At 46.2% G+C, this 14,997-nt stretch overlaps 1 protein-coding gene across 1 annotated transcript; it reads right to left on the bottom strand.

Moving 5' to 3' along the window:
• Positions 1 to 7,621: 7,621 nt before the first annotated feature.
• On the bottom strand, positions 7,622 to 10,692 carry LOC311277519 (uncharacterized protein; the record flags this gene model as incomplete). The annotated part of the gene is made up of 2 exons (XM_084387840.1): positions 7,622 to 8,520; positions 9,325 to 10,692. 2 exons carry the CDS (start codon positions 10,690 to 10,692, stop codon positions 8,023 to 8,025), a joined length of 1,866 nt encoding a protein of 621 aa, XP_084243966.1. The 3' UTR covers positions 7,622 to 8,022.
• Positions 10,693 to 14,997: the final 4,305 nt, after the last annotated feature.

The raw sequence follows: 14,997 nt of genomic DNA, 5'->3' as shown, positions 1-14,997 counted from the left end.
CGCAAGCCATTGGACGGAATATGGCCTCTCTCACCGTGACTGAGAGACATCTTTGGCTGACGCTCTCGGAAATGGCCGAGTCTGAGTGCACCGCGTTCCTCGACGCCCCGCTTTCCGCCACAGGCCTCTTTGGATCCTCCGTCAAGGATTTCGCGGAGAGATTCGCAGAGGTACAAAAAGCGTCACAGGCTATGAAGCACTTCCTCCCGAAGCGCTCCAGCTCTGCAGCAGGCCGTGCGAAACCGTCTGCTCAGAGCTCACAGCCACAGCCACCGTCCACTGCCTCCACTTCACAGCGCCGCCAGGCCCGAAGCGCGAGACCGCGCTCCCGCTCATCCGGTCGCCGCCCCGCTGCACGTGGCCCGCGACCTAGGATTACGGTGAAGCCCGAGGCCCCGAAGTCGTCCTAGCACAGCTAGGAAAACGACGGTGTTTAAGTCCCGCTGCGGCCAGACTCACACCAAAGCTATTCGCTCGTCCAGTTCCAGCAAATGTGACTGTTCCAGTGTTTTCTGCAGCCAACAAGTCGGTTCTGTCACCCGCTTGCCTGCACACAAATGCCGTTTTCACGGCTACCCAGATAAATCCCCAAAAGAGTGTATTTTCTGGTGTACCGGCTACGGCCGATGGTGTTTCATGTGTAGTAAGAATGCCCACTGCCCAGTGCCCATCCCTACACACAAGCACAGCCTGTCACACAGGGCTCGCGCACATAAAACCGACTCAGATCGGTTGCGCTTCAAACATGGTGAAAGTGCCCACTACCCAGTGCCCACTAACACCGCGTTGTGCATGTCTCACGGTTTCTGTAAAAACGAAACCAACGTGCACTCGCTTCACGCAAGCGAACGATGTTTTCGGTGTGATAAATGTGCCCGCTGTCCCGCGCCCACATCCACACACAGACATGACAGTTCCCACGGGAACCGCCCAGCCCTCCCCCTCGCGGCTGACCACCACAGAGGAGTCGAGCGCGGGCAATCTGCCCGCTGTTATCAGCGCGCCCCATGCCTCAAATGTCACGAGCGCGATGCTTGTGTTGCAGCACGCCGAAGCCTCTCCATCGCTGAGCGAGCGGAGCGCGCTTCGTATTCAACCCCTAGCTATCCATGCAGACGCATGGGCAAAGCTGCCCGGGGTTTCGAAGTGGGTGCTGAACATTATAAAAAGAGGCTATTCGCTGCAGTTTCGCCGACGCCCTCGCCGCTATGTGGCGCGTGTCGAGACCACGGTAAAAACAGAAGTAGCACATTTACTTCGAGCCGAAGTGACGAAACTATTGAGCAAAGGGGCCATAGAGCCTCTCTCTCAAGTTCAGAGCGAAGGAGGGCTATACAGCAGATACTTCCTGGTACCGAAAAAAGACGGGGGTCTCAGACCCATACTAGATCTAAGGCAACTGAACAAAGTGCTTGTGAAGCGACAGTTCAGGATGCTCACGACCAGACAAATCCTTGTGCAGATTCGCCAAGAAGATTGGTTTGTGTCAATAGATCTGAAAGACGCGTATTTTCAAATACAGATAGCGTCACGTCACAGGCGATATTTGAGATTCGCCTTCGAGGGCCAGGCATATCAGTACACAGTCCTGCCATTCGGTTTGTCCCTGGCACCCCGTACATTTACGAAGTGCATGGACGCGGCGCTCGCACCCCTCAGAATGAGAGGCATACGAGTGCTGAACTATTTGGACGATTGGCTGATTCTAGCGCAATCTCGCGCAGTGCTCATAGAACACACGACCATTTTACTCGATCACCTCGAGGATTTGGGTCTCAGTGTCAATTGGGCGAAGAGCTCTCTGTTACCCAGTCAGAAGATATCTTTCCTGGGCACAGAATTGGACTATTGGATAGCGCGACTATCACCACAGCGCGCGGTAGACATTCAGCGCACAGCGAACGCGTTTCGCTGCGGCGCGTCTGTCCCGCTCAAGAAATTTCAGAAGATGCTAGGTCTCATGGCCTCAGCATCGTCAGTGCTCCAGCTGGGCCTGCTCCGCATGCGCCCGCTGCAGTTTTGGCTGAAAGCGCGAGTCCCACGCAGAGCGTGGGCATCCGGTTCGCTTCGCCTCAGGGTCAATCAGAAGTGCGTCACAGCTCTGAAACCTTGGAGAGCGAACGACTGGTACCAATTAGGTGTAAGCCTGGGGACTTCCTCGAGGGTGAAAGTGGTGTCCACGGACGCGTCCACCTCGGGATGGGGAGCGCTGCTCGAGGGCAGACCGTTCTTCGGCCAGTGGTCGGAACGGGAGAAGCTCCTGCACATAAACTGCCTCGAAATGCTGGCAGTAGACAACGCGCTGACGCGTTTTTGTCCCCAGATAAAAGGACGCCACGTCTTGGTCCATTCGGACAACATGTCCGTGGTGTCCTACATAAATCGCCAGGGCGGCCTCAGGTCCAAGAACCTGTACAGGCTGGCAGAACGCCTCCTGGTATGGGCTCAGTGCAACCTGCGCTCGCTCAGAGCAGCGCACGTGCCAGGGCTCCTGAACATAGGACCAGACAGACTGTCCAGGAACAATGTTCCGGCAGGCGAGTGGTCTCTACACCCACAGACAGTCCAACTGCTGTGGAAGAAATTCGGCAGAGCGGAAGTAGACCTGTTTGCGTCTCGAGAAAACGCTCACTGTCAGGAATTTTTCTCAAAGAGCAGGAGCGCGCTGGCCCATGTGTGGCCCCGCTGCCCGCTCTATGCTTTCCCCCCCGTCTCTCTCCTGCCTCAGGTGATAGAACGGATCAGGGAAGAAGGATGCTCAGTACTGCTGGTGGCACCGTTCTGGAAAAACCAACCTTGGTTCCCAGTCGTGATGCAGTTAGCAAGTACTGCCCCGTGGCCAGTACCAGTGAGGAGAGACCTCCTCTCACAGGCCCACGGTTCGATCTGGCATCCTCACCCGGAACTGTGGTCCCTTCATGTCTGGGCCATCAACGGGTACATGTTGGACTCCCTGAAGGAGTATTAAACACGATCACGCAGGCTAGAGCTCCGTCTACGAGACGACTCTATTCCTCGAAATGGTCAGTGTTTTCGGGCTGGTGCACAGCCCGTGGTGTGTCACCCACAGACTGTGGTGTGGCGGAGGTGCTTTCCTTCCTACAAGAGCTGTTGGATGGGGGCAGGGCCCCCTCCACGCTCAAAGTTTATGTGGCGGCTATAGCAGCGTTCTCAGAAACAACGCTTGGTCAGTCAATAGGAAGGAACGATTTAGTCATCCGCTTCCTTAGAGGGGCTAAGAGACTGAATCCTCCCAGACCTCCCTCAGTCCCCGTATGGGACCTTTCTACGGTTCTGGAAGCCATGAAAGGTGCGCCATTTGAGCCTTTACAGTCAATCGATTTGAAACACCTGTCTTTCAAGACGGTGTTTTTGCTGGCTCTCGCTTCGGTGAAGCGCATAGGGGATCTGCACGCGCTCTCTGTGAGCGCGGCGTGCATGGAGTTTGGGCCTAATGACTCAAAAGTTATACTCAAACCTAAGCACGGTTATGTTCCGAAATCCCTCAACACACCGTTTAGGGCGCAGGTTATCTCCCTGTCAGCCCTACCGGTCCCTGATGAGGAAAGAGACGCGAGCCTCCTCTGCCCAGTCAGGGCATTACGAGCTTATGTGTCTCGCTCGTCTGGTTTCAGACAGACGGAGCAGCTCTTTGTTTCGTTTAGCGGACGTTCTAAGGGACTAGCCGCGTCGAAACAGAGCCTATCCAGATGGATAGTTGATGCTATAGCGCTGGCATACGCCTCCAAGGGCATGCAGTGCCCGTTGGGTGTCAGAGCGCACTCCACGAGAGGCATGGCCTCTTCGTGGGCCTGGTCAAGTGGGATTGCCTTGCAAGATATTTGTATGGCGGCAGGCTGGGCCTCCCCGTCTACATTTATAAGGTTTTATAACCTAGAGGTTCCCGCCCTGCAGGCCAGGCTGCTGTCGGTCTAAGTTTACCAGTATTGTCTGACCTGATGCGATCAGCTCAGAATGCTGCGTCTACTGAGCACAGCTCAATGTTCGACAGTAAAAAAAGTAGCAGCACGAGATGTGCCTGGGCAAACTGTGTAAGACCCACATTCCCCCATCAGTTCAGGCCGTACCCCGCCCTGTCTGTATGATGAAATTCGCGTCTCAGCGACGCTACCATATGTGGAAGAGTGCGGCTTCGCCCCTCCCTCTTCCTGGACTCCCTGTGAGTTCCCTGAGTGATTGTGCACTATATGTACCCCGGGCTTTCGCCCTTGGGTCTTTGGTGTCAGATCTCAGCATGCACGGCGTTTTGCATTGGGTCCCCTAGCGTAAGATATCTTACGCAGTACGAGAGACCTCTCGTAAGAGAACGTACTCGGTTACTAACGTAACCTCGGTTCTCTCTAGAAGAGGGAACGAGTACTGCGTATCTTGCCGTGCATGCACACGCTCTGGTTGCTTCGATGATGAAAAACCAGATAATAGCTGCCTGCGAGCGGTATTTATAGGCCTAGACCACGCCCATTTCGGCGGGACGTGACGCAGCGGGCGCGAAGTGCCCTGATTGGGTCTGGCGTCACGCCAGGCCTCGCTCGATAGGCTGCTGCAGTTGCCGCAGAGTAGCCAATAGGCGCGCGAGCTGTCTCGCCTATGTCTGCATGCTGCCGCAACGCGTTTTGCATTATTACAAAATTAAGGATAATTTTTGGCTTCAATATCTCGCGGAAAAAGGATTTTCCCCTAGCGTAAGATATCTTACGCAGTACTCGTTCCCTCTTCTAGAGAGAACCGAGGTTACGTTAGTAACCGAGTACGTTCTCAAAATGGACTCAGGTTATACAAAGCGCAATCACTGCAGAAACGAGAGGGAGATAGAGAAGAACGGTCCGAAGGACGAGAGAGAAGAATGGTCCGAAGGACGAGCGAGAAGAATGGTCCGAAGGACGAGAGAGGTGACCCACGCCTCACAAAAGCCTTAAAGGAGAACTCCGGTCAATTTTAACATTGAGCTCATTTTTTTGTACATTTGGAGTGCTGTCAATACAGAGAACAACAACAAAAATCGGTGTTGCCTACACCGAGTTATTCTATTTTTAAAATTTGCACCCTGTTGACTTCAATGGGGCAAGTAGTAAACCTGCTTTTAGCCTCTTGACATCCTTGATGTGTCATTACAAGTGCACAGAAAATGTGAGTGATTCCTTCTGAGTGAACACGAGTGAATCTGACTGCAGTAGATGTGAAAGATATGTATAAAAATGATGTATTTAAGCCAGCGCAAATACCTGTGTTTACATCCTGTTTTCGGTTGAAGTCCAAAGTAGTCGATTGCCGAGTTCACGCGCATAGGTTTAGTTGCTATGATCACGCGCGTGAACTCGGCAATCGACTACTTTGGACTTCAACCGAAAACAGGATGTAAACACTCACGTTTTCTGTGCACTTGTAATGACACATCAAGGATGTTAAGAGGCTAAAAGCAGGTTTACTACTTGCCCCATTGAAGTCAACAGGGTGCAAATTTTAAAAATAGAATAACTCGGTGTAGGCAACACCGATTTTTGTCGTTGTTCTCTGTATTGACAGCACTCCAAATGTACAAAAAAATTAGCTCAATGTTAAAATTGACCGGAGTTCTCCTTTAAAGGAAGCGAGATGTTACTAGTGCTCATTTTACTACAATTTCCAGCCATCTTACAGAACACTTACCACAAAAGGATATCCCTCATATATAATTCCCACAGGCTACTGTTTATTACAGCATTCATTAAAACTGCCGATTAGCTGGGGTACAGGAAGCAACACATTAATAGTAACATGCAACCCACTATACCGCACCCAATCACTGAATACAGGAACAGCAAATACCTGAATGGTGAGCAGACACTCACTCCGAGCTGATAAGTGCACCGTCGGAAAAGTGCTAAGGGAAAGCTACAATTTGAAGAGATGGCAACATCAGTAGTGTTCTAAACACAGGATTTAAACCAGCCGCTACAATCACATACCTGAGCTTCCAGTGAATGACGCACGAGGGGGCGGAGCAAAGACGTGACACATCTCAGGATACAGCCAACCCGCATTAATTCAAATTAATTCGTTACATTTATATAGCGCTTTTTCTGAGACCTCAAAGCGCTTTACATAGATGGGGGAATCTCCTCAACCACCACCAATGTGCAGCATCCACTTGGATGATGCGACGGCAGCCATATTGCGCCAGAACGCCCACCACACACCAGCTTACTGGTGGAGAGGAGACAGTGATGAAGCCAATCAGTATATGGGGATGATTAGGAGGCCATGATGGACAGAGGCCAAGGGGCAAATTTGGCCAGGACACCGGGGTTAAACCCCTACTCTTTTTCGAAAGACATCCTGGGATTTTTAATGACCACAGAGAGTCAGGACCTCGGTTTAACGTCTCATCCGAAGGACGGTGCTCTTTTTGGCAGTATAGTGTCCCCGTCACTATACTGGGGCATTAGGACCCACACAGACCATAGGGTGAGCACCCCCTGCTGGCCTCGCTAACACCTCTTCCAGCAGCATTAAATAGACCATACTCCCCCCTGATAGGACACCACAACTGTCAATCACTTAACTAATCCTGTCACATTTATATTAATCTTTGCAAATCGCTTGCACGCTTCACAATGAATGCGACCATTTTTACACTCAGGGTACATTACGGCATGTTTTCTATGTACGACGTTATCAATATAATTCATAATCCCACGTTTATAATGAACGACGTGTTATGGTTATTGTGTTATTATTACAAACAGTGTACGCACAGAACAGAGGGGCGGGGTGAGCAAAGCTCATTATCATTTAAAGACACATGCACTTGAACGGCGTGCTGAAAACAGCTGTTTTTGACCAGGTAAAATGAGTGTTTTCTTACAATACTAATGAGAATTTTCAATTAAAGTATATTACAAACTTTTAATTTAGACCCTAAAGAATCATATTAGCTTGTACAAAAATGACATTATATGACCCCTTTAAAGGTAGGGTAGGCAGGAATTTTCTAAAAAAAAAATCTCCAAATTTGTTTAAACTTTCTTTATATATCAATACATAATTAAAATTTAAGTACTCTGAAAAAGAGAGTATAAAAATCGAGTGTCTGTAGTCCTCTCAGGACTGCAATAAACACAGCTACTTATTCCATTCGCTCCCACCCCCTTCCTTCTGGGCTCCTTCCAAAGCCGCGCCCCCAAAACACATGAATGCGCGATGCCGACGTCTGCAGCTGGAGGATGCGTTTGCCAGTGCCAAGCGGAGGAGAGGAGCGCAGTGCATGTAGTGACATCATGTCAGAATCACAATACCTAACTTTATCATTATCAGTGTTGGGTATAGTTACTTTGGAAAGTAGTTAGTTAGGTTACAACGTTACCATCAATTAAAAGTAATCAGTTATGATACAGCGTTACCTATTCATAAAAGTAACGCGTTAGAGTACTCATGCGTTACCAAAAATTAAAAGCCGTTTGCAGCGGCTCACACATGCTGCAGCTTAATTGCCAGACACAACCCCCGGCCCCTTTAAATGCACCTAGAAGTCGTGACTCCCGACAATGAATAACGTCAGTCATCCGACTAAATTAACACTGCAGGATAACAATAACAGGAAAGACAGTCAGCAATAGGCGTTTTCCACATGGCGTTTTATTTATTTATTATCACAGTCAGAACATATTATTAATCAAAATTCGCACCTACCCAGCCCGGGTAGCCTAGGCTACTGTATATGAGCACCACAAGATAACTCCTGATTTTTCTTTAACTTTAAATAATGCAGTTATCAAATTACAAGTATGCTTACTTGTAAACACAACCTTAAACAGGCTTGCAGATTTAAATCCATTTAGAAATGATGAACAACCAGCCAGCCAACGATCTAACAGAAATTAACAGCTGCCTGTCAAACAAAAATGATAACAAACCGAATTAAATCCTTCACTGCCACACAGGCAAATGACAAATCGCTTAATAGCCGAACTAATAATTATTCACTCACAGTCACAAGCCTAAATTCGCTTTAACACAGTCCTCTTACATTTGATCTTCAAAGTAGTGATTAAAACGTAGCAGAAGCAGATTTTCGAAACGTTTGTCCGACAGTCGATTTCTCCTGGGAGTAAGAACGAGACTCCCGAGGCTGAAAAGCCTCTCCACGGGTGCGCTGGAGGGTGGTGGGGTATTGAAGCGCAGAAACACTGTCTTGATCCTGGGGAACTTGTTCAACATACCGATCTCGACACCTGACTTAAAATACTCAGCAATTTCAGTGTCCACCGTCTCTGAGACCTGTCTGTCCTCTGTAAATGAAAAGAAGTCGGTCTCGACGGCGTCTCCGCTGCTGACGGGTGCAGGTGGCAGTTCGTCAAGCGGCGGATGCCCCAGCGCACGGCACTCGGCAGCAAGCAGCACCTTGGCGGAGTCTTTTCTAGTCTCATCTTTTATCCAGCGCAGTTTGAATTTAGGAATGGTCACTGCAGCCAGCAGGGCCTCCTTGCTGTCCAGCGTGGATGCAAAGCGTGTCTTTATGGCCTGCAAGATACAGGCAGGCATTAGAGATGCGCGGATGGAAATTAAGTTATTCTACCTCAGAATATCAGCAGTGAACTCCGTCTCCGATCGGCGCACATGGACAAAAATAAATAAATTATTTAAATAAATAAATAGCCTAAATTAAACGCACTTCAATATTTTAATTGTAGCCTAATAGGAAACGCATTTTGGCACATCATTTAGGCTTTTTCGTTGGTGCACCATCAGCTATGCCTACAAAAGACAGATGAAATTTAATATTAATAATTGATCCATGTCGGTATACACAGCCTAATATTTTACACTTAGGCTATAATTAAAAAATAGCCTACAAAATCAAGATAGCCTATTTACTTTTTATTTATTAAATCCATCCAGGAAATTGGTTAATGAAACATGGATTAAAATTAATATACAATTAATACAAAATGAAATTCGTTTTAAAGAAAGGCTTTGTGCTTTCTTTTTGAGGTCTCTGTGAAAGTTTGAAAGTCTTTTAGTGCCGCGGCGCTTTCAGGGTGGTCGCGTCCGTAAAGGAGAAGAACTGTCATGTAACATTGTTTTTTCCTCATAAATGACAAAATACTTTTTTTTTAAAAGACAAACCATAATTTAATTTTTTTTTTTTAAGGATGGATTTATAGCGTTTTGGGGAAAAAAATGGATGGATGACCTTCTATTGCCTTTGTTAATTCTCATTTTTTGAGTTTGTCACGTAAAGTTACCTCCTTCGCCTAAAAATATTTTAGTAAAGCTTGGTAAGAAATGAGCAAAAACAAAAAACAGACGAACAAACTATTTTACCTCAACTATAACTTCAGGCAGGCCAGATGTCATCCGGGAGAGACTGTCTTTTAAATCCAGTGTTTTTGCCATCAGGGCCTCCAGTGTCGGCAAGATCGTTCCATAAAAACAGTTTTCCTCCCCTTGAAGAATATCCAGGGCCATGGCCAGCGGTTTGAGAATCACGCAGTACTCTTTAATAAACTGGTACTCCCTGTCAGTAATGCACCTGATGCCCAGCTGGGTGCACAAGTTGTGCAGGTCAGTGATGGGGATGTCCATGACCCTGCACAAAGCCTCATAAAAAGAGTTCCATCTGGTCGTCGTGGGAACCAGCAGCTTTCTCCTGCTGAATTTTTCCACAGTTTCTGATGCATATGCTGATCTGCTCGCTTTGGTCCAGAGTGCCGAACATTTAGCAGTAGCACTCCTGTATACTGCTCTTGTGTCACTGTTGGAAGACAGCGATTTTTCTATGTCAGTGGTGGATATCAGATTCAGCGTATGAGACGCGCATCTGTGGTGAGGAGGGAGACTGATCATGCCATCACCATCAGAGCTTGACAGCACATTGTTTATATCCTCGAAAGTGACACTTTCACTCCGATCTTCCTCCTCCTCTGAGTCCGAGGCCGTTTTGTGAAACACCTGGAACGCCTTTACAAAATTAGATCCGTTGTCAGTGACAGTGGCTGTCACTTTCCCACCAAGGCCATATGACGTATGAATTTGCTCGATCTCTCCTGCAGCTACATCATACGTGTGCCGTCCTCTCACCCGCCTACATGTGATTGCAGCTTTCCCCCGCTTCAGAGTGGATGGATGTATCCAGTGTGCCGTCATTCCCATGAAGCTCTTATTATTAGCTGTCCACAAAACTGCCGTGGTAGAAACAAAGTCCAGTGCTTCAAACGTTTTTTTCAGTTCTTTCTCCATGTCTATGTAGGATTTGTCCAGATAGCTTGCAAATGTTTTGCGGTCAGGCACTGTTCCCTCTGTGTTACGTGTAGTTGGGATTTTACTGATTAATCTACGGAAAGATGGAGACTCCACAGTTGTAATTGGAAGCATCTCCTCGACTACATAACCGGCCACAAGTTTGTGAACCTCACTAATGGGGACTGTTTTAGCGGAGTTAAAACTCAAACGCTGTTGCTTTGGAGCTGGTGCACCACCGTCGTCCTCCTCAGCAGGCTTTGCTACCAGAGTGCTAGATTGGTGTTTGGATGCGAGATGTTTTTTTAAATTTGAGGTAGAATTTTTGGCGGTCGACAGAAGCTTTTCACCAACGCAGAGTGTGCATTTTACCGTTATGTTCTTTTCCTTTTCGTTGACAAATTGAAAATAATGTGCGTACTTCCATAAACCAAACGCTGTCCTCTCTGCCATCTTGCCGGAGTTCGAAAAAAAAACACACACACACACACAGGTGCAGGGCACAGACGTATCACAGCCATTGACTTTACGATCACAGAGCTTCGGCTCCGCTACGCTGATACATCCGCAGGTGGCACAGTAGACCTAGGCCTACTGTCTGACAAAAAGCAGGCTGCAGTCGGGATTTTCCTTTCCTTAAAATAACGGATTACTCTTTTTTTTTAAATAACGAAGTTACTGATTACTTACGCACGAAACTAACGCGTTAAGTTACACATTTCAGGAAAAAGGTAATTAGAGTTACCCACAACACTGATCATTATGAATATAAACAACTTTCATGGCTGTTGTTAGTACTCACTATCAAGCTAGCATATCGATACGGGTAAAGTTTAAAATATATTGAGGTTGATTCGGTAACGAGCTAGTAACATAAGGCAAAGCTAAAAACAGGTTGCATTGATACACGTTTTACCCTTACCTCTGTGATGAAGGTGAATTTCGTGTAAGATTCATAACATGTACGGTGTTTTGCATGTAAGCGCTTCCACGATGAAAGCACTGTTGGCTCTGAAGAGGACAAACGTTACACTCCGGTGACAAGTAGCCTACCTTTCTACCTTACTAGTTCCTTTTTTTTTGCCTTCGCTGACTTTTTATGCAGGTACTTGGGAATTGTGACTGCTCTTTCTCTGCCATTATTGTGATTCTTCCTTGCTATCCGTGCCTGTCTCCGTGCCTCTTCCCCTCTTCAAGTCAAACGGGTGCACGCGTGCATGCCGGGGTGGTTGCCATGGTAGTGAGGCAGAGTGACAGTCCATTGTGCCGCAAACTCCTGCTTACTTGGTGTAGTGAGCTGAATATTTCCGGGAACGGTGACATGTGATGAGTGTACGCAGGGCAGCGCACGCAGTGGGGCTCGGGCATAAGACATGAAGGCATCTGATTGGTTCTTTACATTGGCAGTGATTGGTCAGAGTTTTTACTGTCCTGCAGCTGCTACAGAGGTCTGGTTGTTTTCATTCCTTTTTCTGAACACATAATGTATTGACTACTCTCAGGATGGAAGGACCATTTCACCCAGTATAAAAAAAGTGTTTTTTGAACAGGATTACCTACTATAGCTTTAAGTGAATGTTATTTGGTATTGTTTAGTGAGGCTCTTTGGCATTAGGTATTGTTTGTATGTTTTCATTCCTTTTTTTTTATAAAGTGACTTGTTTTTGTGTATTTTAGTCCATATCTCCTTGCTCAATTTATTGATCTTACAGTCTTTTGGAATCTTTTCCAGACACCATCCTGGAAATATGAAAGGATTTCCTTCCTATAATGGCTTTAGGCCTGTCTCTGAAGTGAGCCAAGACTCCCACCTGTACTTTACAGTGCTTTTGAATTGACTGAAGTGCTGTCACCTAAATACAGAAAAATAGCACAGCTCTAAATAAGCTATAAAAATGTTAAATTAATAAGTCTGTGGTATGTTTAGACCTCCTGCTCACCTTGAGAAAAGAAGAGGTTGTGTCTTTGGAACACTTGAAACTGTCTGTGCAGCTTCTCATGCACAAGCTGCATGGGGCAGAGTGCTAGAGGGAATAACTCTGCCTTGGCAAAGACCTTGGGCTGTTGGTTCTGTTCTAGCCTGAAGTGACAGGTCTGCCAACAGGGCTGGAAGGTTATCTCTTGTACTACATCAGTGGCCTCTTTGTTACTCTACCATCTAGTTTGGATTTTTTTTAAGTAACAGAAATTACTTCATTCATGGTTCTACAGTATTTGGTTAGGTAAGACACCCCCTTTTTGTTCATGCACTCTGACACTACAATATTGAGGCGATGGACAACACAGTGAACAGTGATAAGTCCAGGGAAATGGTCTTTAAGCCTCTTACTTACTCCAGTTTTCTTGCCTTAAAATTACATTCAAAATTTAAAAATTATAACATATTGTATTCTATAGAGCTATCATTTTCAAAGCTTTTCGATCATAACAGAAGCACCGTCACTGGCAAACAGGGGCGGACTGGGACCAAAAAGTGGCCCTGGACTTTCTGGCCCACAGCAGCCCACCACATAACGCATTGGCTCATTAATGTGCAGAATAATTTTTAACACCACTTATAGCATAAAAATATAACAAAATACAAGAAATGAGAAATTACCAGAAATGCTATTTAAACATTTATTTCAATTAACGCAACATATATTACGTAATATTTGTAAAACAAAGGGAAACAAACAGAAGAACATACAAGACATAGAACATTATTAATATAAAAACTATTAAGACAGTATATCAGCTAGTCATCAAGATTCAGGGCACCTTCTGGGAGCAGGTCAGCAGTTTTATGAGGAGGAGGAGATGGCTTGTGTATGTGCACATTTGAAAGAGAGATTTGAGGATTCCTGTTAAGGAGACTAAACAGATTAGGGATTATTCAGCATTATCTGTTATACATATTTGTTAGTGTAAAGTAAAGTGTAAAGCAAGTAGCCAAGACAACATAGAAATATGGTTAAACAGGGCTTATTGTACACACATCTGAAAATGACTACCTTCTTTTCCTTTTAATTAGGTGAGCAATTTCCGTAGTTGCTCACTTCTCTCAGCAATGACATCTATGATCTGATCACTATCCAAGGCCATTAAAACATCTCTTTCTGAAGCATGAAAGCTTCTAGATGCTGTTGTGTGAGAGAGCTCCTGAGCCTACTCTTTATGAATTTAAGAGTGGAGAAGCTTCGTTCGCAAGCTACCTGGGTGACTGACAGTGTAAGTAAGAACTTGTAAGCAAGTCCCAAAATGGGGTATGCATTGGTCAATAGGTTGAATTGACTAAGAATACGGTAACAACACACTGGACAGCTCTTGCAAGATGAACAGCTCTTGTTCACAATCTACACCCCATCGTCTCCTTCAGGTACATCCTCTGTTGTCCTGATAGTGTATTCATCAAATGTTGATCTTTTCAATCTAGGCCACTGTTCAGCCAGACTTGAGAGCTCACTTTGTAAATTGGTCACTGTTGCTGTACTGTCAAACTTAAGCAAGCATTTGCTTAGTTCTTGAAGTGCGGTCTGCGGAAGATCGCTGGTGCTGGCCAAAATCTGGTCAAAGTTCTTAGGGTCCAGAAGAGCCAAGTCAGCATACAAAGTGCCATTACTCAGAAATCGTCGATGAAGGCTCTCAATAACTGTATCCATAATCAAATTATGGACCTCAATTCTATATGCACTCTCTGCATCAGTAAAAGTTTCATGTTCAGCCATCTCTCCAAGCATAGTTTTCTTCCTCCGTATCCTTTTTGATGGCAGAGTGCCCTGCAGCTCCAAGTCTGTTTCTGCATCCCGCTCCAGTGTCTTCCTGTTGGCCCACTGAACAAATGTGTCTGCAGCTGCTTTGACACTCTCAAAATCTCGTGCCATTTTTTTCAGCTGTTCCTCTGAGGAGACAATCATACGATGGGCAGAAAGGATATCCATGCCACTTGTCTGCAGATATTTAGACACTGGAGAGGTTACATCAAATATTCTCAGGAATATCTGGGCTGTGAGGATAGTCTCATATTTCAGAAGACCTTCGATGAAGCCTTGTGCCCTTATCCGTGCATTTGTGTTGAAATTTGTCTGGTCTTTTATGGCTGAAAGTGTGAAGAGAAGAGCAACATACATTCCACTCTCTGGCTTACCAAAATCTCCAAATACCTTCCTCAACATGCTGTCTTTGGACCACCACCTTGTTTCTCCAATGGGGGCGAGGCGTTTGTGTTTTGGGTCTTTGCTTTCGTTCTCCCAGATGCTCATCCTCTGGTATGATTCTCGAAGGAAAACAGCAGTGTCATTCAAAAGGGAAAAAAGTGATCCACTTGCCAACACACTCTCTGTAGTGTCTGCCAATACCAGGTTCAACACATGAGAATAGCACCATACGTGTACCTGATTAGGAGATTTTGCAGAAAGCAAGGCACTGAAGCCCTTATACTTCCCCTGCATACTAGCAGCTCCATCAGTAGAGTTGCTAATGCAACAGCTCAAGTCTAGCTTCATCCTTTCCAGTACATCAGTCAACACCTGGACAAAGTACTGCCCTGTGGATGCCTCACATTTCACCACTGCAACAAGCCTCACTTGTTATCAGTGACGTATCTGACAATAACAGAACACTGGTCTTGTGTTGTAATGTCCTGTGTTGTATCAATCTGCACAGAAAACATACCTGCATTCTTAATTTGTCTGGCCATGGTGGCTTGCATCGTCTGATGAATGGTGGTAATGACGTTATTGACGGTAGTTTTGGACAACAATGTGATGAGAGCACCTC

The sequence above is a fragment of the Rutilus rutilus genome, assembly GCF_951802725.1.
Source record: "Rutilus rutilus genome assembly, chromosome: 18".
NCBI classification, from domain to species: domain Eukaryota; kingdom Metazoa; phylum Chordata; class Actinopteri; order Cypriniformes; family Leuciscidae; genus Rutilus; species Rutilus rutilus.
The sequence above is the reverse complement of the archived record's forward strand: the minus strand, read 5'-3'. Positions and strand labels throughout refer to the sequence as shown.